At 46.3% G+C, this 22,462-nt stretch overlaps 1 protein-coding gene across 1 annotated transcript in view; it reads right to left on the bottom strand.

Moving 5' to 3' along the window:
* Nucleotides 1–1,136: 1,136 nt before the first annotated feature.
* The window catches only part of EML3 (EMAP like 3), a 55,197-nt gene continuing 33,871 nt past the window's right edge, over nucleotides 1,137–22,462 (bottom strand). Inside the window, exons 10-23 of the mRNA XM_069738875.1 lie at nucleotides 21,601–21,702; nucleotides 17,994–18,089; nucleotides 17,211–17,345; nucleotides 14,790–14,928; nucleotides 13,617–13,768; nucleotides 13,409–13,534; nucleotides 12,775–12,906; nucleotides 8,256–8,323; nucleotides 7,949–8,037; nucleotides 7,068–7,270; nucleotides 5,889–5,976; nucleotides 5,562–5,660; nucleotides 2,613–2,743; nucleotides 1,137–2,501 (exon numbers count right to left, since the gene is read on the bottom strand). Coding sequence (XP_069594976.1) covers nucleotides 2,313–2,501; nucleotides 2,613–2,743; nucleotides 5,562–5,660; nucleotides 5,889–5,976; nucleotides 7,068–7,270; nucleotides 7,949–8,037; nucleotides 8,256–8,323; nucleotides 12,775–12,906; nucleotides 13,409–13,534; nucleotides 13,617–13,768; nucleotides 14,790–14,928; nucleotides 17,211–17,345; nucleotides 17,994–18,089; nucleotides 21,601–21,702 — 1,749 coding nt within the window. The 3' untranslated portion in view covers nucleotides 1,137–2,312. The remainder of the gene's footprint in view (nucleotides 2,502–2,612; nucleotides 2,744–5,561; nucleotides 5,661–5,888; nucleotides 5,977–7,067; nucleotides 7,271–7,948; nucleotides 8,038–8,255; nucleotides 8,324–12,774; nucleotides 12,907–13,408; nucleotides 13,535–13,616; nucleotides 13,769–14,789; nucleotides 14,929–17,210; nucleotides 17,346–17,993; nucleotides 18,090–21,600; nucleotides 21,703–22,462) is intronic.

Genomic DNA, 22,462 nt, shown 5'->3' with positions numbered 1-22,462 from the left:
TAAAAATGTTCTACCAATTTCCTGTTGCATAGAGTGTATGAAAGTCCTTTATTAGCAGAGTGGACTACAAAAATGTATCAAATCCATCAGAGCTCCCATTTTCCCTATCTCTGGCAGCCTCTTATTGTCTGGAGAACAAAATATATAGGCCATTTGAAATCCATGCGACTGATCCGCCTCTCTATCTCCACCATTATCTGCAGGTAGAGGGTCGGGAGGTCTTCATACACATTAGACGCAGGGGTCCCCAACTCCAGGCCTCGAGGGCCGCCAACAGTGCAGGTTTTCAGGATTTCTTTAGTATTGCATCGGTGATAATGTGATCATCTGCACAGGTGATGATTCCAACCCCTGTGCAATACTAAGGAAATCCTGAAAACCTGCACTGTTGGCGGCCCTCGAGGCCTGGAGTTGGGGACCACTGCATTAGACTATCAGCCGGTCGAACAACTTTAATCTAAAGTAGATGGGATTTTTTTGTTTTGGCCCCATTTACAAGGTTGTGTTTTACCTCTCTATTTTTTTTTTTTTTTACACAATTAGAATAAGTACCCGTTATAGTTTATGTCTTTTGGGACAGTAGTCCGGAAAAAAAATTGATCAATCAAGTAAAAACAAAGCAAAACTCGGATCGCACTTTTTACTTTTACCATTAATCTAGGATAAAAAAAAAAGAACAGTAACAATTTAAATTTTTTTTTTCTGGGATCCGAATAATCATGGCCTAACCTTCAGTGTAGGGCACCAGAATCAGGAGGGTGGAGGTCCAACTTTTGGCTCGGCTGTTTGAAGATGCCATCTACGATGCCCATGTTAGCCCTACAGCCTCAATGTTTGCATCACACAGTTTACTTAGTAGCAGGATTAGCAAAGTTATCACAATCACATCAATGGGACATGATGGCAACGTTCTCTAACACTGCTATTAAGCGGACAGCGTGCGCGTAGAAAGAGGGAAGTGGCTGCAGAGTTCGTGGGAGCACTGCGGCCCCTTAAACAGCTGATTAGTGGAGGTGCAGAGGGTTAGACCCCCATCAGTCTGAAAGTGATGACTTATCCCAACAATAAAAAAGTCACAAACTTTCAGAATAAAATCGTTTCGACAATCATAATTAAACCCCAATCACGACACCTCATTTTCCAATATTTCACATATATATATCTCTTTAATAAAAATCCATTTAAACTGGAAGTCAGTAATTAAACATATATCTTTATATACAGTAAAGGGGTAAAAAAAAAAATAGTGCTTTGGAAGGTCAGAGGGAAGGTGCATTCTGAGGGTATAGAAGGAGCAGGTATAAGGATGGATGGCTCTCACGTCACCCATGTTAGTTAGGTTTTTGCACTATTGATAGATGGGGCTCGGTTTTGGCATTGTTTGCATCTAATGAGACAGTATGGGACAGAATTCTTCACGTTTCTGAGGATATGTTGCAGGATTGTCTACAGTGCAATTATTGATAGCAATATTTCATAAAAATCTGTTATGGACGTGTCAGCACCAGAAAAGGGTTTTATGGTCGTCACTAAGCCTAATGCCTTTAATATACATATACATCTTCTGTCCTACACGCTCTTAGAAAGCGTATGCTGTGTCTGCCGCCGGATGCTTACACTATATGTACAATGACATGAGGCACGTTGGGGGTTTATTACTGCAGGACGTGGTGGGTTTGCGTTTCAGTAGTTAAGATGGCGTTAAGACCTATGGCTCAGTCTAGAGCAGTATGTCAGGTGTAGGGGAATAAAAAGGGAATGTAGTCAGCAAAAAGCAGAGCTGGTAGCATGTCTGATCGCCTTGTGGAGCTGTACCGTAATAACCTTTCTGATATTGTGACATTGCAGGTCGCTGTGTCGGCTCCGCTCTTAGAAGGTACTTGTGTGAGATCGGCCCAGAGTTACCTTACACGACTTTTATCGATAAGGTAACAATTAGTGATGAGCAATAAGGTGTTATCTGAGCATGCTCAGGTCCTAACCGTGTGACGTCGGCATGCTGAAATGATATGTTCAAGTCCCCGTGGCTGCATGTCTCGCACCTGTTAGACAGCTACATCATATGCAGGGATTGTCTAACAAACCGGCTATCCCTCCATGTGATGTGGCTGTCCAACAGCCGAGGGGACTTGAACATATTTTTCAAGCATGCTGACGTCACTCGGTTAGCCCCTGAGCATGCTCAGATAACACCTTATCCCAGCACGTTCACTCATCACTAGTAACAATGAATGTTGGCAGATTTAATAGTAATAAGTCACAACCAGGTTATGGTTTCCGGATCTTTGTCTCTGTGTATTGGGAGACGTCCCTTAGTGAGCAGCTTCTAGCGATGACGTGGAGGACAGCGACTGGCTGCGAGGAAGGTTTGCAGCTTTCACAACTCTCCACTGGAAAATGCTTGCATCCTTCCCACCCAATGATATGAGGTAGCTATCACTGTGCGTGAAGCGAACGTTGGTTACATGGCTTCCATGGCCAGAGTAGACATGGCTTGGTGCCTGTTGGAAAAATATGCAAATTAATTACAGACATTTTACATTATATTAGCAAACGTATTACATTATGTACATTATGTGTCAGAATGTAATATACATCACTCGGCTTCATACCTTAGGCTTATTGCAAGGATAGCTAAAGAGGTGAACCTTGCAGAAATCATCTGCAACGGAGATCATAGTCATGCCATGGGAGCGGGAGAGAGCATTAATATCTGTCCCATCAGATCCTTCCGGCCAAACCCCTATTGAAAGAAAAATGAAAAATGTACTGTCCTCTGCTATACACCATTGGTATGTACAGCCTTCCTTAGTGTTAGATCAGGTGGGCACCCTACAGTGCACCAAACCGTGCACTCCACATTGCACCCTAGTGCACACCACACTGCCCCCCACAGTGCACCCCACAATGCACCCCAGTGCACTCCACAGTGCACACTACACTGCCCCCCACAATGCACCCCACAATGCACTCCACAGTGCACCCCACAATGCACCCCACAGTGCACCCCACAATGCACCCCACAATGCACCCCAGTGCACTCCACAGTGCACACTACACTGCCCCCCACAATGCACCCCACAATGCACTCCACAGTCCACCCCAGTGCACTCCATAGTGCACTCCAAAGTGCACTCCACACTGCCCCCCACAATGCACTCCACACTGCCCCCCAGTGCACTCCACAGTGCACCCCACAATGCACCCCACAATGCACCCCAGTGCACTCCACAGTGCACACTACACTGCCCCCCACAATGCACCCCACAATGCACTCCACAGTCCACCCCAGTGCACTCCATAGTGCACTCCAAAGTGCACTCCACACTGCCCCCCACAATGCACTCCACACTGCCCCCCAGTGCACTCCACAGTGCACCCCACAATGCACCCCACAATGCACCCCAGTGCACTCCACAGTGCACACTACACTGCCCCCCACAATGCACCCCACAATGCACTCCACAGTCCACCCCAGTGCACTCCATAGTGCACTCCAAAGTGCACTCCACACTGCCCCCCACAATGCACTCCACACTGCCCCCCAGTGCACTCCACAGTGCACCCCACAATGCACTCCACAGTCCACCCCAGCGCACTCCATAGTGCACCCCACAATGCACCCCAGAGTGCACTCCAAAGTGCACTCCACAGTGCACACCACACTGCCCCCCACAATACACCTCACAGTACACCCCACAATGCACCCCACAGTGCACTCCACAATGCACCCCACAATGCACCCCAGTGCACTCCACAGTGCACACTACACTGCCCCCCACAATGCACCCCACAATGCACTCCACAGTCCACCCCAGTGCACTCCATAGTGCACTCCAAAGTGCACTCCACAGTGCACCCCACAATGCACTCCACACTGCCCCCCAGTGCACTCCACAGTGCACCCCACAATGCACTCCACAGTCCACCCCAGCGCACTCCATAGTGCACCCCACAATGCACCCCAGAGTGCACTCCAAAGTGCACTCCACAGTGCACACCACACTGCCCCCCACAATACACCTCACAGTACACCCCACAATGCACCCCACAGTGCACTCCACAATGCACCCCACAATGCACCCCAGTGCACTCCACAGTGCACACTACACTGCCCCCCACAATGCACCCCACAATGCACCCCACAATGCACTCCACAGTCCACCCCAGTGCACTCCATAGTGCACTCCAAAGTGCACTCCACAGTGCACCCCACAATGCACTCCACACTGCCCCCCAGTGCACTCCACAGTGCACCCCACAATGCACTCCACAGTCCACCCCAGCGCACTCCACAGTGCACCCCACAATGCACCCCAGAGTGCACTCCACAGTGCACACCACACTGCCCCCCACAATACACCTCACAGTACACCCCACAATGCACCCCACAGTGCACTCCACAGTACACCCCACAATGCACTCCACAGTGCACCCCACAGTAGAGACACCACTAAAGGGCCTGGCTGCACTATGCAAATATTGGAAAATAGTACAGCCGTGATCTATAGGCTGCAGGCCAGACACTGTGCAGTACATGTGGGTGACTGACGCGCTATACCAGCCTCATCTGTGGGCATTTATACCGCTAGGAAATCCCCCCTCCATGAATGGTAGGTTTGTGAGTGGTTGTTTCATCAGTATTTTGCTTCTTTGCTGCGCCCACCTTTATCATGGGGGTCTGCTGCATCCTGTAGTGCTTTGCTATTGTGATCTGGTATCGGTAATGTCTGCTTTTTTTTACCATGTATGTTTCACTTTTATGTGCAGTCTGCAATACTACATGTTTCATATATGCAGGTCCAACCTCTCCAGAATAGAGTCCAATCTCTTGCCGCTGTCACTGGAGAGAATGAACAGATTGAACACTATCTGGACAACCCCTTTTTAAACTAAGTAGACACCCATTTAAGATAAAAATAACATCTACACACCACTCGTACTGGTGGTGTTCCAGCGCTGTGGTCCCCAGTGTTCATGATATCATTATGCCACGAAAGCCCTGCAGCCAATCAGTGGCTACTATTGGGCTGCAGCACCCTCAGACAAGTGGAAGAAATGTTCAGGAGAGTCCCGATACCGACAGTGCTGGAGAGTATCTGTTATGTTTATTTTACAAGGGGGGTTCTATTACATTTAAAAAGGGGTAGTCCAAGTAGTGGCTTGATCCTTTGTGAGATTTTGTGATCGTGCTTGGCAACCACGTATTCCCTGTTCATACGAAAATGATGTATGCTCAATAGATTCAAACATGCATGTTTATGGAGAGCGTAGCTCCATAATCCTCTATGAAGTATATCATATAGTATATGCATATTGTGCTCTATGATGGATATATCCGTAGCCCTGATCCGGCTTAACCTGTCAATAGTGACTGTGGCATCTGATGAGTTTCAAAGAAAGAGTCATATTATGGCTAGCTTAGAGGAATGTGTATTATGGAAAAAGCCTTTAAAAGTCAAGAAAGATGTACAATTGACATGGAGCCCATTGCTCTGAGTGAATACTTGTCTGCTCATTGATAATATAAATTGTATCGTCATGCACTAATCATTACTTACCAAAAACATGGTAGCCCAGTACACATGTGTATGTTGCCCACTCACGATCTTTATTTTTATATCTGTTTCTGAGAAGTTTGCAGCCTCCGGTGATATCCCCTTGATAGGAATAAGTGATAAGCAGAAAAGGTAAGACAACCAAAGACTTTGAAAAAAAGTAAAATATTATACTATAGTATAGGTATGTGACAAGTGATTGGATATAAGGAATAAAGAAAAGTTAAATAAATAAATTAATGATTCTCATTAATTACTAAGTATTACCTCAAAAATAAAATCTAAATTAATTGTAAGATTCTAAAATGTGTTTCTGTTTTCAATACTCACAGTATAGGATCTCATAGTCTCCAGAATTTGACATGATATAATTTCCATCTTTTGACCAATCCAAATGGGTTATAAAGCTGGAGTGCCCCTGTTGTGAGAAGATGAAAACAAGTTCAATTTATTAATTTTATTGGTGACTTTACTATGGTACTTACACATAAAAGGAAAGTTAACAATATTTGTATACTGTGGCGGCCTGTATTAGATATAATAGTGCCCCTAAGTTACGATATTAGTTTATTTCTTGACAACCATTGCAACTGATACCATAACTCTACAGAAAACTAGCAAATGGGAGTCCCAAATAAGAGGGAAAATTAAGATTAAATCTGACAAAGAAAAGGAGTTTAATATCCAAAAATGAAAAGGACAGCGCCTCACACGTTGGTGAAATAAATCACGCTTTATTCTGCCTTCTGTGGCGACGTTTCGATCCCAAAGATCTTTATCAAGCCTTTCTTTGGGATCGAAACGTCGCCACAGAAGGCAGAATAAAGCGCGATTTATTTCACTAACGTGTGAGGCACTGTCTTTTTCATTTTTGGATAATGGACTTTATGCTAAGAAGGACTCCTTGGCTGAGACGTGCGCATCATGTATGGGTAATGCTGACCCTGTTCTCCCCATAAGGTGCTGTGTTCTAATTTCTAAGTAACGTAAAGAAAAGGAGTTTGTCCGTAACTAACATACTGAAGACCTTTTCTTGGGGTAGGTTATAAATAGGAGATCGGTGGAGATCTGACACTAGGGACCCAAACTGATCAGACAAAATCAGCTCAGCTGTAGTGGCGGATGTAAGCAATGTACAGAGTGGAAAAACGCAGCTACGTAGATGTGTAGTGGCTGCTGCCGAGTACTGCAGTTTATCAGCCATTCACTTGAATAGTAGCTGAGCTGCAGTATCCACGGACATTCACTACACAGTGTACGGAGCTATAGTGTTTGAGCTTTATCTATAGGGTACTTCTGATGGCCTTTGTCGGACCGTCATCCAACTAATACCGATGACCAATTCGTAGTCCCGGACTGTAACCTGAGGCCAATGTAGCCTGAGGGATCGCTTTACCAGAACTGGTTACTTAATTCTAAAATAAGTGCCAATGGTTACATCAAATTTGCATTGACAGCAATGGATCCTAAGCGCATCAGAAAAGCAAATAATGAAGGCTGAGAACTCACCACGCACTTTCCATATCGCGTGTAGTGCTGCGCTCTCTCACACACGAAGGTCTCTCCCTCTCCTTCAGGGTTTTCTCCTTCTTCTTGAGAGCTATATTTTTCTTCTAAAGAGCTGTCGCGGGAATAATCCTTATGTTCTTTCTGGCCCGTGCTGTACATGTAGATGACATTATCATGGGAACCAACCGCCAGGAAATTCCCATCTATCGGAGAGAAAGACAGAATGATAAAAACCATGCAGAATCTAAGATGTCAAAACAAATCTAAAGGCGGTAATGAAACCCAGAATGTTTTAATGGTAAAAGATACTTTCCACACCACAATTTCTAAAATCACATATAAATCAGTAGATTGAAAAATATTGTTGGACATTTCAGGAAGATCATTGCATCAGGAGACAACTGTGGTCAATGGTCGGCCAAGTTGTAGCCTCTTTGGGGTACTTGATGTCCGGAGGTTCCAGCTATCTCACCAAGCTCTCCCATACACACGAGCCCTCGGCTTTACTGAACATCCATGTGCTTTTAGCATGGAGAGAGGAGAAAGACGTTTCTGGACTTCTCTGATAAGTGGCTTCTCTCTCCTATAGAGAGGTTAAAATTCCCACCGATCCTGCTCTTCCCCAACATGATCAATTGGAGGGAAGAGTCAGGAGGCCCCCCAAATACATCAGATAGCTTGTTGATCCTACCGAAATCAGCCAACTTTCATCTGATGTGTACGAGACCCTCATTGCAGCCCCAAATAATGTAAGAAATTGAAAAACCTACAACCTGCACTTATTTTACAGATATGTCCCAGAATCTAAAATGAACACAAAACTCAAATATACTTAAGAAAGAAAAAGCACTTGAAAAATAGACACTTGTGTCTTTACTCACCTGGAGAGTATCTGACCACAGAGAGTTGCTCATTCCCATCGGAGTGCACAGAGAGGATTTTGCTGGACTGCAGGTCCAAGACCAGCCACCTGTAAAGAACGGATATGTGATGGCCACATAGGAGGTACAGGAGCCACAAATCAATGTGGGTATAAAAAGCTGCAATGCCATCGTAACACCAGACCAGTGCAGAACATTGCACTATAGCATGTAGCACATATTCAGGAGAATTGTAAGGAGAGAAGAATGAAAAGATGATGTTATAGGAGAGGAAAGAAGGAACTGCAAAACAGATGTCTATTCTTACTTTCCTGTGCTTAGACCCACACAAACTTCTCTTCCATTGGGATGGAAATCTGCACATAAACCAGGATCCTACGAGTAAGAAGCACTGTTTTATAGTAGGTCCATATATATATAAATATGCACAAAAATATTCTTCTCAAAAAAATTACCTAATCCTTCAGCAACCTTATAGCAGAGAAAAACTTGGAAGTGTTTTTTCACGCTCACGGTACTGGTGGCCTTCCCTCAGGATATAACATTCATATCAGATCGGTAGGGGTGCAACACTCAGCTGTTTGGGGGAGGGGGGGGGTGGAGGTACTCACAGCCTTTTCTGCTCTGTGTGGGGGAGGTGGAGGTACTCACAGCCTTTTCTGCTCTGTTTGGGGGGGGGGGGTGGAGGTACTCACAGACTTTTCTGCTCTGTTTGGGAGGGCAGAGGTACTCACAGCCTTTTCTGCTCTGTTTGGGAGATGGAGGTACTCACAGCCTTTTCTGCTCTGTTTGGGAGGGCGGAGGTACTCACAGCCTTTTCTGCTCTGTTTGGGAGGGCGGAGGTACTCACAGCCTTTTCTGCTCTGTTTGGGAGGGCGGAGGTACTCACAGCCTTTTCTGCTCTGTTTGGGAGGGTAGAGGTACTCACAGCCTTTTCTGCTCTGTTTGGGAGGGTAGAGGTACTCACAGCCTTTTCTGCTCTGTTTGGGAGGGTAGAGGTACTCACAGCCTTTTCTGCTCTGTTTGGGAGGGTAGAGGTACTCACAGCCTTTTCTGCTCTGTTTGGGAGGGCGGAGGTACTCACAGCCTTTTCTGCTCTGTTTGGGAGGGTAGAGGTACTCACAGCCTTTTCTGCTCTGTTTGGGAGGGTAGAGGTACTCACAGCCTTTTCTGCTCTGTTTGGGGGGGGGGGGTGGAGGTACTCACAGACTTTTCTGCTCTGTTTGGGAGGGCAGAGGTACTCACAGCCTTTTCTGCTCTGTTTGGGAGATGGAGGTACTCACAGCCTTTTCTGCTCTGTTTGGGAGGGTAGAGGTACTCACAGCCTTTTCTGCTCTGTTTGGGGGAGGTGGAGGTACTCACAGCCTTTTCTGCTCTGTGTGGGAGGGCGGAGGTACTCACAGCCTTTTCTGCTCTGTGTGGGAGGGCGGAGGTACTCACAGCCTTTTCTGCTCTGTTTGGGAGGGTAGAGGTACTCACAGCCTTTTCTGCTCTGTTTGGGAGGGTAGAGGTACTCACAGCCTTTTCTGCTCTGTTTGGGGGGGGGGGGGTGGAGGTACTCACAGACTTTTCTGCTCTGTTTGGGAGGGCAGAGGTACTCACAGCCTTTTCTGCTCTGTTTGGGAGATGGAGGTACTCACAGCCTTTTCTGCTCTGTTTGGGAGGGCGGAGGTACTCACAGCCTTTTCTGCTCTGTTTGGGAGGGTAGAGGTACTCACAGCCTTTTCTGCTCTGTTTGGGAGATGGAGGTACTCACAGCCTTTTCTGCTCTGTTTGGGAGGGCAGAGGTACTCACAGCCTTTTCTGCTCTGTTTGGGAGGGTAGAGGTACTCACAGCCTTTTCTGCTCTGTTTGGGGGAGGTGGAGGTACTCACAGCCTTTTCTGCTCTGTGTGGGAGGGCGGAGGTACTCACAGCCTTTTCTGCTCTGTTTGGGAGGGTAGAGGTACTCACAGCCTTTTCTGCTCTGTTTGGGAGGGCGGAGGTACTCACAGCCTTTTCTGCTCTGTTTGGGGGGGGGGGGGGTGGAGGTACTCACAGACTTTTCTGCTCTGTTTGGGAGGGCGGAGGTACTCACAGACTTTTCTGCTCTGTTTGGGGGGGGGTGGAGGTACTCACAGACTTTTCTGCTCTGTTTGGGAGGGCAGAGGTACTCACAGCCTTTTCTGCTCTGTTTGGGAGATGGAGGTACTCACAGCCTTTTCTGCTCTGTTTGGGAGGGCGGAGGTACTCACAGCCTTTTCTGCTCTGTTTGGGAGGGTAGAGGTACTCACAGCCTTTTCTGCTCTGTTTGGGAGATGGAGGTACTCACAGCCTTTTCTGCTCTGTTTGGGAGGGCAGAGGTACTCACAGCCTTTTCTGCTCTGTTTGGGAGGGTAGAGGTACTCACAGCCTTTTCTGCTCTGTTTGGGGGGGGGGGGTGGAGGTACTCACAGACTTTTCTGCTCTGTTTGGGAGGGCAGAGGTACTCACAGCCTTTTCTGCTCTGTTTGGGAGATGGAGGTACTCACAGCCTTTTCTGCTCTGTTTGGGAGGGCGGAGGTACTCACAGCCTTTTCTGCTCTGTTTGGGAGGGTAGAGGTACTCACAGCCTTTTCTGCTCTGTTTGGGAGATGGAGGTACTCACAGCCTTTTCTGCTCTGTTTGGGAGGGCAGAGGTACTCACAGCCTTTTCTGCTCTGTTTGGGAGGGTAGAGGTACTCACAGCCTTTTCTGCTCTGTTTGGGGGAGGTGTAGGTACTCACAGCCTTTTCTGCTCTGTTTGGGGGAGGTGGAGGTACTCACAGCCTTTTCTGCTCTGTTTGGGAGGGTAGAGGTACTCACAGCCTTTTCTGCTCTGTTTGGGGGAGGTGGAGGTACTCACAGCCTTTTCTGCTCTGTTTGGGAGGGCGGAGGTACTCACAGCCTTTTCTGCTCTGTTTGGGAGGGTAGAGGTACTCACAGCCTTTTCTGCTCTGTTTGGGGGAGGTGGAGGTACTCACAGCCTTTTCTGCTCTGTTTGGGAGGGCGGAGGTACTCACAGCCTTTTCTGCTCTGTTTGGGAGGGTAGAGGTACTCACAGCCTTTTCTGCTCTGTTTGGGAGGGTGGAGGTACTCACAGCCTTTTCTTCTCTGTTTGGGAGGTGGAGGTACTCACAGCCTTTTCTGCTCTGTTTGGGAGGGTAGAGGTACTCACAGCCTTTTCTGCTCTGTTTGGGAGGGTAGAGGTACTCACAGCCTTTTCTGCTCTGTTTGGGAGGGTAGAGGTACTCACAGCCTTTTCTGCTCTGTTTGGGAGGGTATAGGTACTCACAGCCTTTTCTGCTCTGTTTGGGGGAGGTGAAGGTACTCACAGCCTTTTCTGCTCTGTTTGGGAGGGCAGAGGTACTCACAGCCTTTTCTGCTCTGTTTGGGGGAGGTGGAGGTACTCACAGCCTTTTCTGCTCTGTTTGGGAGGGCGGAGGTACTCACAGCCTTTTCTGCTCTGTTTGGGGGAGGTGGAGGTACTCACAGCCTTTTCTGCTCTGTTTGGGGGATGTGAAGGTACTCACAGCCTTTTCTGCTCTGTTTGGGAGGGCAGAGGTACTCACAGCCTTTTCTGCTCTGTTTGGGAGATGGAGGTACTCACAGCCTTTTCTGCTCTGTTTGGGAGGGCGGAGGTACTCACAGCCTTTTCTGCTCTGTTTGGGAGGGTAGAGGTACTCACAGCCTTTTCTGCTCTGTTTGGGAGATGGAGGTACTCACAGCCTTTTCTGCTCTGTTTGGGAGGGCAGAGGTACTCACAGCCTTTTCTGCTCTGTTTGGGAGGGTAGAGGTACTCACAGCCTTTTCTGCTCTGTTTGGGGGAGGTGTAGGTACTCACAGCCTTTTCTGCTCTGTTTGGGGGAGGTGGAGGTACTCACAGCCTTTTCTGCTCTGTTTGGGAGGGTAGAGGTACCCACAGCCTTTTCTGCTCTGTTTGGGGGAGGTGGAGGTACTCACAGCCTTTTCTGCTCTGTTTGGGAGGGCGGAGGTACTCACAGCCTTTTCTGCTCTGTTTGGGAGGGTAGAGGTACTCACAGCCTTTTCTGCTCTGTTTGGGAGGGCGGAGGCACCCACAGCCTTTTCTGCTCTGTTTGGGAGGGTAGAGGTACTCACAACCTTTTCTGCTCTGTTTGGGAGGGTGGAGGTACTCACAGCCTTTTCTTCTCTGTTTGGGAGGTGGAGGTACTCACAGCCTTTTCTGCTCTGTTTGGGAGGGTAGAGGTACTCACAGCCTTTTCTGCTCTGTTTGGGAGGGTAGAGGTACTCACAGCCTTTTCTGCTCTGTTTGGGAGGGTAGAGGTACTCACAGCCTTTTCTGCTCTGTTTGGGAGGGTATAGGTACTCACAGCCTTTTCTGCTCTGTTTGGGGGAGGTGAAGGTACTCACAGCCTTTTCTGCTCTGTTTGGGAGGGCAGAGGTACTCACAGCCTTTTCTGCTCTGTTTGGGGGAGGTGGAGGTACTCACAGCCTTTTCTGCTCTGTTTGGGAGGGCGGAGGTACTCACAGCCTTTTCTGCTCTGTTTGGGGGAGGTGGAGGTACTCACAGCCTTTTCTGCTCTGTTTGGGGGATGTGAAGGTACTCACAGCCTTTTCTGCTCTGTTTGGGAGGGCAGAGGTACTCACAGCCTTTTGTGCTCTGTTTGGGAGGGTAGAGGTACTCACAGCCTTTTGTGCTCTGTTTGGGAGGGCGGAGGCACTCACAGCCTTTTCTGCTCTGTTTGGGGGAGGTGGAGGTACTCACAGTCTTTTGTGCTCTGTTTGGCTTTATACAGGAAAACCCCTTACACAGTAATTGCACCATAACGTAACATTTCTGTGACTCACCTCCAATAAACATGCCCAATTCAGAGTATGGTCACTGCCATTCCAAATACACAACTGCTTGTCATGGCCACAGGTCACAAAGATATTCTGATACGGATGTGTAGCCAAACCCCACAATTCATCTGTGTGCCCCTGCAGAAAACAAGATAACATGCGACAGAATGCATGAGTGTATGATATATTTTATGTACGGTATATATCTATATCTCATATTCCAGGCACAACAAAGGTAAGATCAATGACGTACTGGCCACAAGACTCACATAAGTGTTTCTTCTTTTATTGGTAGACTATGCTATTAATGGTGGCTTACAGTGTTTGTGTGCAATGTCCATGACAAGATAATCCACGTACTACATTCTATAATTCGCCCTTTATTGCAGAATGTAACATTAAAGCATGTCTCAGGAATAAGACATCTGTGCTAATAGAGCTCGAATACTATGTTCGAGTCCCCACGGCTTCAGGTCTCGTGGCTGTCAAACATTTGTTTTTCATATGGGTTTTTTTGTTTGTTTTTTTTTTTATAGTGGGGCCCTCTAGTGGACAGATGCCAGGATGCTCATGAAGGTTGTGGTCACTGCCAGATGTCCGCCCCATAAACGAACATGCTGGACGGTAGGTGCAAACACACCTGTATGATAGGTGCAAATCCCTGCTCCAGAGACCCGTTCAGAAGGGCGTTCTTTGTTGTCCCGACCAGCAGTTCCCCCTCTATGCCCTCTGCGATGGATCGTACAGCCCCATACTGTTCAGGGATCTGAACGACAAAAGGAGTAGAAACACGATGAAGAAAAGCGACACCAAATTACATTTCTCATCCTCTTGGAATAACGGCTTACCTCGTATTCCTTCAGTTGGCTCAGGGTCTCACTCCATAACACCAAGCGCCTGTCCTTTCCTCCTGAGCTGAGCACGTAACCTCCTCGCAGAGCGATCAGCGACGATACGCTGCCATCATGTGCACGGGTGTGACGTGATATCTGATATGTATCTGTGGGAAAAGACATAGGAGGAGGAAGAAGAAAACTCTCAACTGCGTGACAAGTAATTGGTTGTATACATGACAGAGGTGGCCATAGACTTGAAGGATATTCCCATCTCCAGGATCCTATCCCAATATGTAGTAGGTGTAATAATAATAATATTAGCAGCAAGTACATGCAATTAGAAATGTAGTTTAGTTCTTCTGATTCGCTATGTGGCTTACCCATGTGCAGGACCTTAGGTACCCATGGTTACAACTACTCATATAGTGACAGTTAGTGAGTTAGGGGTCATAAGCATGGACACCTAAGCTACTGCAATGCCCTGCACATAGACTGAAGAACTAGACTACATTTCTAAATGGAGGTATTTGCTAATATTATTATTACACCAACTACATATAGGGATAGGATGTTAGAGATGCACAATTGGTAAAAATTTGAGAAATGAAATAAAAAATGTCCTGAGGATTGGACATATTTCGGTCAGATCCAACCGATCTTCATCCCATAGAGATAAGAATAGTTAACAATGCTAAAAATGCTGGATGGGAAACAATCACCCATCTCTTAGGGCCTGGATTGATTTGGTGAACTCCATTATACCTTATGAGCGTACGTTATACCAGAATAGGGGCTGTTTGGAACTCATGGAACCTCACCATGTCGTCACGTGACAGATAGCCTAGCTTCACTATAATAAATGGCAGAATTTTACATTGGTTCACGCCTCGTTTCAACATTTAAATACTAGTAGAATGGAATTGGTTTTGGCAGTAAAACAGTTTTAGAGATTTATTACAGGTCCTTTAGGCATACTGTATTATTTTAAGTTTTCTGAGACCAGGTCTATGTACCAAGATATGTACTGATAAGACTTGGGATATACATTTGTACTGGCTTGGTTGCAAGCAACATGTACGTCTTATTGTTCTCTATTTTCTGATGTTTAATAAACGAATTAAAAAAAAAAACAATACTAAAAATGATAATACAATCCTTAAATCATTTCCGTATGTTATATCTCACCCTTTGCACCTTTGCCCAATGTCCGTGTGTCTGCGGCACTTCTGGCCCAGGTTAATATCTGTCCCTCTGAGTCTCCTGTAAGGACATCCCCGGTTCGGTCGAAAAGCACACACTGCACGTAGCGGGGCTTTTTATACTTCTATAGAAAGGGGCAGAAAAAAACAAGAAAAATGGACTGTACAGGAAATAATGTGCCAGAAGTAACAGCACATGTCAGTCAAAAATATGTGTGTGCACATCCTAGTCGTGAGAAGGACGTACGCAAGGGTGGACGTCCAGTGGATATTCAGTCCCCATATACAGTGCAATGTCCAATGTTCAGTCCCCATATACAGTGCAATGTCCAATGTTCAGTCCCCATATACAGTGCAATGTCCAATGTTCAGTCTCCATATACAGTGCAATGTCCAATGTTCGGTCCCCATATACAGTGCAATGTCCAATGTTCGGTCCCCATATACAGTGCAATGTCCAATGTTCAGTCCCCATATACAGTGCAATGTCCAATGTTCAGTCCCCATATACAGTGCAATGTCCAATGTTCAGTCCCCATATACAGTGCAATGTCCAATGTTCAGTCCCCATATACAGTGCAATGTCCAATGTTCAGTCCCCATATACAGTGCAATGTCCAATGTTCAGTCCCCATATACAGTGCAATGTCCAATGTTCAGTCCCCATATACAGTGCAATGTCCAATGTTCGGTCCCCATATACAGTGCAATGTCCAATGTTCAGTCCCCATATACAGTGCAATGTCCAATGTTCAGTCCCCATATACAGTGCAATGTCCAATGTTCGGTCCCCATATACAGTGCAATGTCCATCGTTCGGTCCCCATATACAGTGCAATGTCCAATGTTCGGTCCCCATATACAGTGCAATGTCCAATGTTCAGTCCACATATACAGTGCAATGTCCATCGTTCGGTCCCCATATACAGTGCAATGTCCAATGTTCGGTCCCCATATACAGTGCAATGTCCAATGTTCGGTCCCCATATACAGTGCAATGTCCAATGTTCAGTCCACATATACAGTGCAATGTCCATCGTTCGGTCCCCATATACAGTGCAATGTCCAATGTTCAGTCCCCATATACAGTGCAATGTCCAATGTTCAGTCCCCATATACAGTGCAATGTCCAATGTTCAGTCCCCATATACAGTGCAATGTCCAATGTTCAGTCCCCATATACAGTGCAATGTCCAATGTTCAGTCCCCATATACAGTGCAATGTCCAATATTCGGTCCCCATGTACAGTGCAATGTCCAATGTTCAGTCCCCATATACAGTGCAATGTCCAATGTTCAGTCCCCATATACAGTGCAATGTCCAATGTTCAGTCCCCATATACAGTGCAATGTCCAATATTCGGTCCCCATATACAGTGCAATGTCCAATGTTCGGTCCCCATATACAGTGCAATGTCCAATGTTCAGTCCCCATGTACAGTGCACACTGATGACACACAGATGGTATAAACAGACACATGGGGTCATACACTGATGACACACGGATGGTAAAATGGACACATGGGCCGTACACTGATGACACACGGACGGTAAAAACGGACATATGGGCCGTACACTGATGACACACTGATGGTAAAAACGGACACACGGGCCGTACACTGATGACACACTGATGGTAAAAACGGACACACGGGCCGTACACTGATGACACACGGACGGTAAAAACGGACATATGAGCCGTACACTGATGACACACTGATGGTAAAAACGGACACATGGGCCGTACACTGATGACACACTGATGGTAAAAACGGACACATGGGCCGTACACTGATGACACACTGATGGTAAAAACGGACACACGGGCCGTACACTGATGACACACTGATGGTAAAAACGGACACACGGGCCGTACACTGATGACACACTGATGGTAAAAATGGACACACGGGCTGTACACTGATGACACACTGATGGTAAAAACGGACACACGGGCCGTACACTGATGACACACTGATGGTAAAAACGGACACACGGGCCGTACACTGATGACACACTGATGGTAAAAATGGACACACGGGCTGTACACTGATGACACACTGATGGTAAAAACGGACACACGGGCCGTACACTGATGACACACTGATTGTAAAAATGGACACACGGGTCGTACACTGATGATGGTAAAATGGACAAACGGGACACACATTGCTGACACACTTATGGCACCCAGATGGTAAAAACAGACACACGGGGTCGTACACTGATAACACACGGATAGTAAATGCACGGACCATACACTGATGGCACACGGATTATAAAAACGGACACATGGGCTGTACACTGATGCCGGACTGATGGCAAACAGATGATATAAATGGACACACAGGCCGCCCAGATTTTTTAAGATATCCCAGGATAAAAGCAACCAACTTCAGGCACTTACCCCAAAAATCCCCTGTTTCTTTGTGAGTGAAGCACCACTCCAGCTCCAGAAGTGAATATGTGACTTGCCTACAGTGACAATGTAAGAGTTGTCCACAGGGTTGAAAGCAACACAAAGCACCGGCTCATTCGTGCACTGGGAAAGAAACAGTAAAGCCGGAGAATATCACAGATCTCATAAAGAAGCTGATGAGGAAAGCGAAAATTATCAATATAAATATATTGAGGCGTTGGGGGCATCCAGTAAGGAAACTTGTCTGTGATTCTTAATTCTGCGCAGTCTCAGAGTGTTACTTAAGTGGTTGAATCTCAGTCTTACTTTTATAGATATTTGTATGTATTCTGTAGCCGAGACCGAAAATGCGAATTTGCCTATTAAATAATGTTAAAGAGAATCTATCGACATGTTTCGCATATGGAAGTATTGATATGTCTGTCCAGGTGCTCACATTAATTTTGTCTCCGTCATAAGAAATCTAATATAGAAACCATATGCAAATCAGGCTGGAAGTGCACAGGGGCGTGTCAGTGCACTTGAAAGATGCAGTCAATGTGTGCTAACACGCCCCCTGGGCACCTCCCCTGTGATTTGCATATGGCGACCCTGCATACAGCAATAACAGATCCATCCCAGTCCTTTGCAGCCTGAAATGCCTAAATCTGTTGTTACCCTGTGTCAGTGCTCGCAGGACATCCGCAGGGGTACAGCGGTAGAAAGCTTAAAAACAAGCTGCAGACAGGTTTACAAGTGTTTGAACGTTTTCTATCCCAACATGATAGTAACCTTTGTCTCCGCGATCTTGTTTCCTTTCACTGTATCCCAGATAGATAGCACATGGTCGTTGCAGTCATCTATAACACCAAGGTATTGGCCAAAGTCCTGTGGGAAGATCACAAATACTTTCATTATGGTTACGTTGTGCAATGCTCAGCAAATCCAAACCCCTAAGCAACAATTAGGGAACAGAAAAAAAGTATATAGAAGCCTACAAAGGGAAAGTGTCAGCAGAAAATCACCTGGCGATTAAATCAGGTTTTATGTTAGAGGGGTTATTTTGTTTGGGGTTTTTTTTTTTTTTACAAATTTTAGATTTTTTTTTTCAATTTTCTATTTTACTATATTGAAAAAAAATAAAGGACCGTCAGAAATGTTCCAATTTTCACATCTTCAGCCTGAGCTGCTCCAAAGACATCTGCCATTTTCACTCTCCATGTGGCAGTGGTGATGGAAGCAATCACAGCCAATACCTGTGGGCAGCGCAGACGTTGTCCTACCAAAGACACTAGAACAGGACGGACCTGTGATTCCATTCAACCAGGCTGAATGGGCATGTGCTGTCCAGCAGCTCAGCACATGGGATTGACTTCCTGCAGTGGCCAATAGGACAGCACCACACCCTATTTCATCTTCCTGCAGTGGCCAATAGGACAGCACCACACCCTATTTCATCTTCCTGCAGTGGCCAATAGGACAGCACCACACCCTATTTCATCTTCCTGCAGTGGCCAATAGGACAGCACCACACCCTATTTCATCTTCCTGCAGTGGCGAATAGGACAGCACCACACCCTATTTCATCTTCCTGCAGTGGCCAATAAGGACAGCACCACACCCTATTTCATCTTCCTGCAGTAGCCAATAGGACAGCACCACACCCTATTTCATCTTCCTGCAGTGGCCAATAGGACAGCACCCCACCCTATTTCATCTTCCTGCAGTGGCGAATAGGACAGCACCACACCCTATTTCATCTTCCTGCAGTGGCCAATAGGACAGCACCACACCCTATTTCATCTTCCTGCAGTGGCCAATAGGACAGCACCACACCCTATTTCAACTTCCTGCAGTGGCCAATAAGGACAGCACCACACCCTATTTTAACTTCCTGAAGTGGCCAATAGGACAGCACCACACCCTATTTCATCTTCCTGCAGTGGCCAATAAGGACAGCACCACACCCTATTTCATCTTCCTGCAGTGGCCAATAAGGACAGCACCACACCCTATTTCATCTTCCTGCAGTGGCCAATAGGAAAACACCACACCCTATTTCATCTTCCTGAAGTGGCCAATAGGACAGCACCACACCCTATTTCATCTTCCTGAAGTGGCCAATAGGACAGCACCACACCCTATTTCATCTTCATGCAGTGGCCAATAGGACAGCACCACACCCTATTTCATCTTCCTTCAGTGCCCATTAGGACAGCACCACACCCTATTTCATCTTCCTGCAGTGGCCAATAAGGATAGCACCACACCCTATTTCATCTTCCTGCAGTGGCCAATAGGACAGCACCACACCCTATTTCATCTTCCTGCAGTGGCCAATAGGACATCACCACACCCTATTTTAACTTCCTGAAGTGGCCAATAGGACAGCACCACACCCTATTTCATCTTCCTGCAGTGGCCAATAGGACAGCACCACACCCTATTTCATCTTCCTGCAGTGGCCAATAGGACAGCACCACACCCTATTTCATCTTCCTGCAGTAGCCAATAGGACAGCACCACACCCTATTTCATCTTCCTGCAGTAGCCAAGAGGACTGCACCTCACCCTATTTCAACTTCCTGCAGTGGCCAATAGGACAGCACCACACCCTATTTTAACTTCCTGAAGTGGCCAATAGGACAGCACCACACCCTATTTCATCTTCCTGCAGTGGCCAATAGAACAGCACCACACCCTATTTCATCTTCCTGCAGTGGCCAATAGGACAGCACCACACCCTATTTCATCTTCCTGCAGTGGCCAATAGGACAGCACCACACCCTATTTCATCTTCCTGCAGTAGCCAATAGGACAGCACCTCACCCTATTTCAACTTCCTGCAGTAGCCAATAGGACAGCACCTCAACCTATTTCAACTTCCTGCAGTGGCCAATAGGACAGCACCACACCCTATTTCATCTTCCTGCAGTGGCCAATAGGACAGCACCACACCCTATTTCATCTTCCTGCAGTGGCCAATAGGACAGCACCACACCCTATTTCATCTTCCTGCAGTGACCAATAGGACAGCACCACACCCTATTTCAACTTCCTGCAGGGGCCAATAGGACAGCACCACACCCTATTTCAACTTCCTGCAGTGGCCAATAGGAAAACACCACACCCTATTTCAACTTCCTGCAGGGGCCAATAGGACAGCACCACACCCTATTTCATCTTCCTGCAGTAGCCAATAGGACAGCACCTCACCCTATTTCAACTTCCTGCACTGGTAAATAGGACAGCACCATACCCTATTTCAACTTCCTGCAGGGGCCAATAGGACAGCACCACACCTTATTTCATCTTCCTGCAGTAGCCAATAGGACAGCACCTCACCCTATTTCAACTTCCTGAAGTGGCCAATAGGACAGCACCACACCCTACTTCAACAATCTGCAGTGACCACTTTTTTTTTTTATTGACCCCATAGCATTTGACCCTGATAATTCACTTGTCTATGGTTTTGTCACCCTATTCTGCCCCGGGTTCTATCCTCCCGATTCCTGACCTGGCTAGTTGTACTACTCTTGCTTCAGGCTCGCTCCTCCAGTCAGCAGCTACTCCATGGACACAACCCCTGTGGCTTCCCAGTGAGTCCAAATTTCTGTATAGAGATTAAATTGCAATGGCCGTCATTTCTCTGGGATCTGCTACACGAAGTGTCCAAAGCCAAATCTGTACAAGGAAGCCTCAGACAGACTTTACAACTTGCCACTAGGCCCTATACTTGAGTCACAGTTCCTACTCTGTACAGACAACTTTCAGTAGCTTCATTATCATCACAGACAGGATTACAATGACGAATAACATGTCTATGTACAGAAGACAACATAGGATCCACAGTGGTGATGTGACAGCTCACCTTCTCCACCTTCCCATCACAATGACCTTTCCCCAGATCACAGCATGCTCAGATTAGGAGCTCAGTGGACTTATAAACACGATATAGGGTCTAGTTTATTGCTGCTAATATCCATGTGCCCATACAAGAAGTAGGAGTTTTAAAAAAAAATATATTTAGCAATTTTTCCTGATTTAAACAAATTAGTAATTTTCTGATGATGCATTCCCTTTTTTATCTAGTGGTACATTATTTCTTTATTTTTTTACATAAACTGTCACAACCATCTTTCCTTAAGCTTAAAACTTCCTGTTGTTAACAGCAGTAAAGAGATCTGTATTTGCACCCCCGAAAAACAGGAGTGAAACATAAACAATTTAAAAAAAAAATGTTTATCACTTCTTCTATATTTTTAACCAACCTCTGGCCTTCACTTACAAATGGTCTTATTTTAAGAGCGGAAGGTGAAAGTCAAAGCTTTTATAGAACCTATAGAATTCGGAAGGCATTTTATGTACTGAATGGAAGAGACAGAATACAAACACTTACCTGGGTGGAGAAGGCGAGACAACCCACTCCTCTTTCAAAGAAGCCCAAACCAAGCTGATGTAATATCTGAAGTGATGAGGAATCCCAAATAAACACCATGGGCTGCAAAAAGAAAAATACAATGATTGTTATAAACCATTTTTCTTCAATGGATTGCAGAGAGGGTAAGGTACGTTCTGAGACCTCCTGCCTTGGACACCAGGAGGGCTTATCCGGACATTGACCTGACAGTAACTGCTTTGCTCAGCGCAAATGATTTAAAGGGGTTGTCCACTATTTATATACTGATTATCAACAATATAGGATCGGTGGGTGTCCGACAACAGGTATCCCCAACAATCAGCTGTTATGACCTGCAATGGGTAGTTGAAAGCAGTGTGCGGATAGTCCGTACAGGGTTTAGAGGCTGCTGCCAGGTACCGTAGATCAGCTCCTATTCTCCTATCTTCTGTATCTGCCAGCAGCCACTAAAGAATCACTATAAAAATAGTGCTCCATTCCTTTACTACTTTTAGAAGCCACTGCAAACGAAATATGGCAAGTACTTCTATAATACATAGTCACACCAAGCCTTCCCAAAGAGTGAAATTCGAAAGAAACTTTCCAAACTTAAAGTGAATAAGGTTTTTCTTTTTCTTATAGACAATTGAATCAATTCCCTCTTCGCTAATTTGAGCCTTTTACAACAGGGACTAATTTCACGAATTGGGGGTTAATGCGAGGGGAAATTCCAACCTTTGTTATATCATTGTGATTTTGCTCATGTAGCGCTATCATCTTCCACAGCCCTTTACAGACATTATCATCACTGTCCTCATTGGGGCTCACAATCTCGATTCCGTATCGGTATGTCATAGGAGTG

Source organism: Ranitomeya imitator, chromosome 9, assembly GCF_032444005.1.
Source record: "Ranitomeya imitator isolate aRanImi1 chromosome 9, aRanImi1.pri, whole genome shotgun sequence".
Taxonomy (NCBI): Eukaryota; Metazoa; Chordata; class Amphibia; order Anura; family Dendrobatidae; genus Ranitomeya; species Ranitomeya imitator.
Note: the sequence above shows the minus strand (reverse complement) of the source record. Positions and strands in the feature narration are given on the sequence as shown.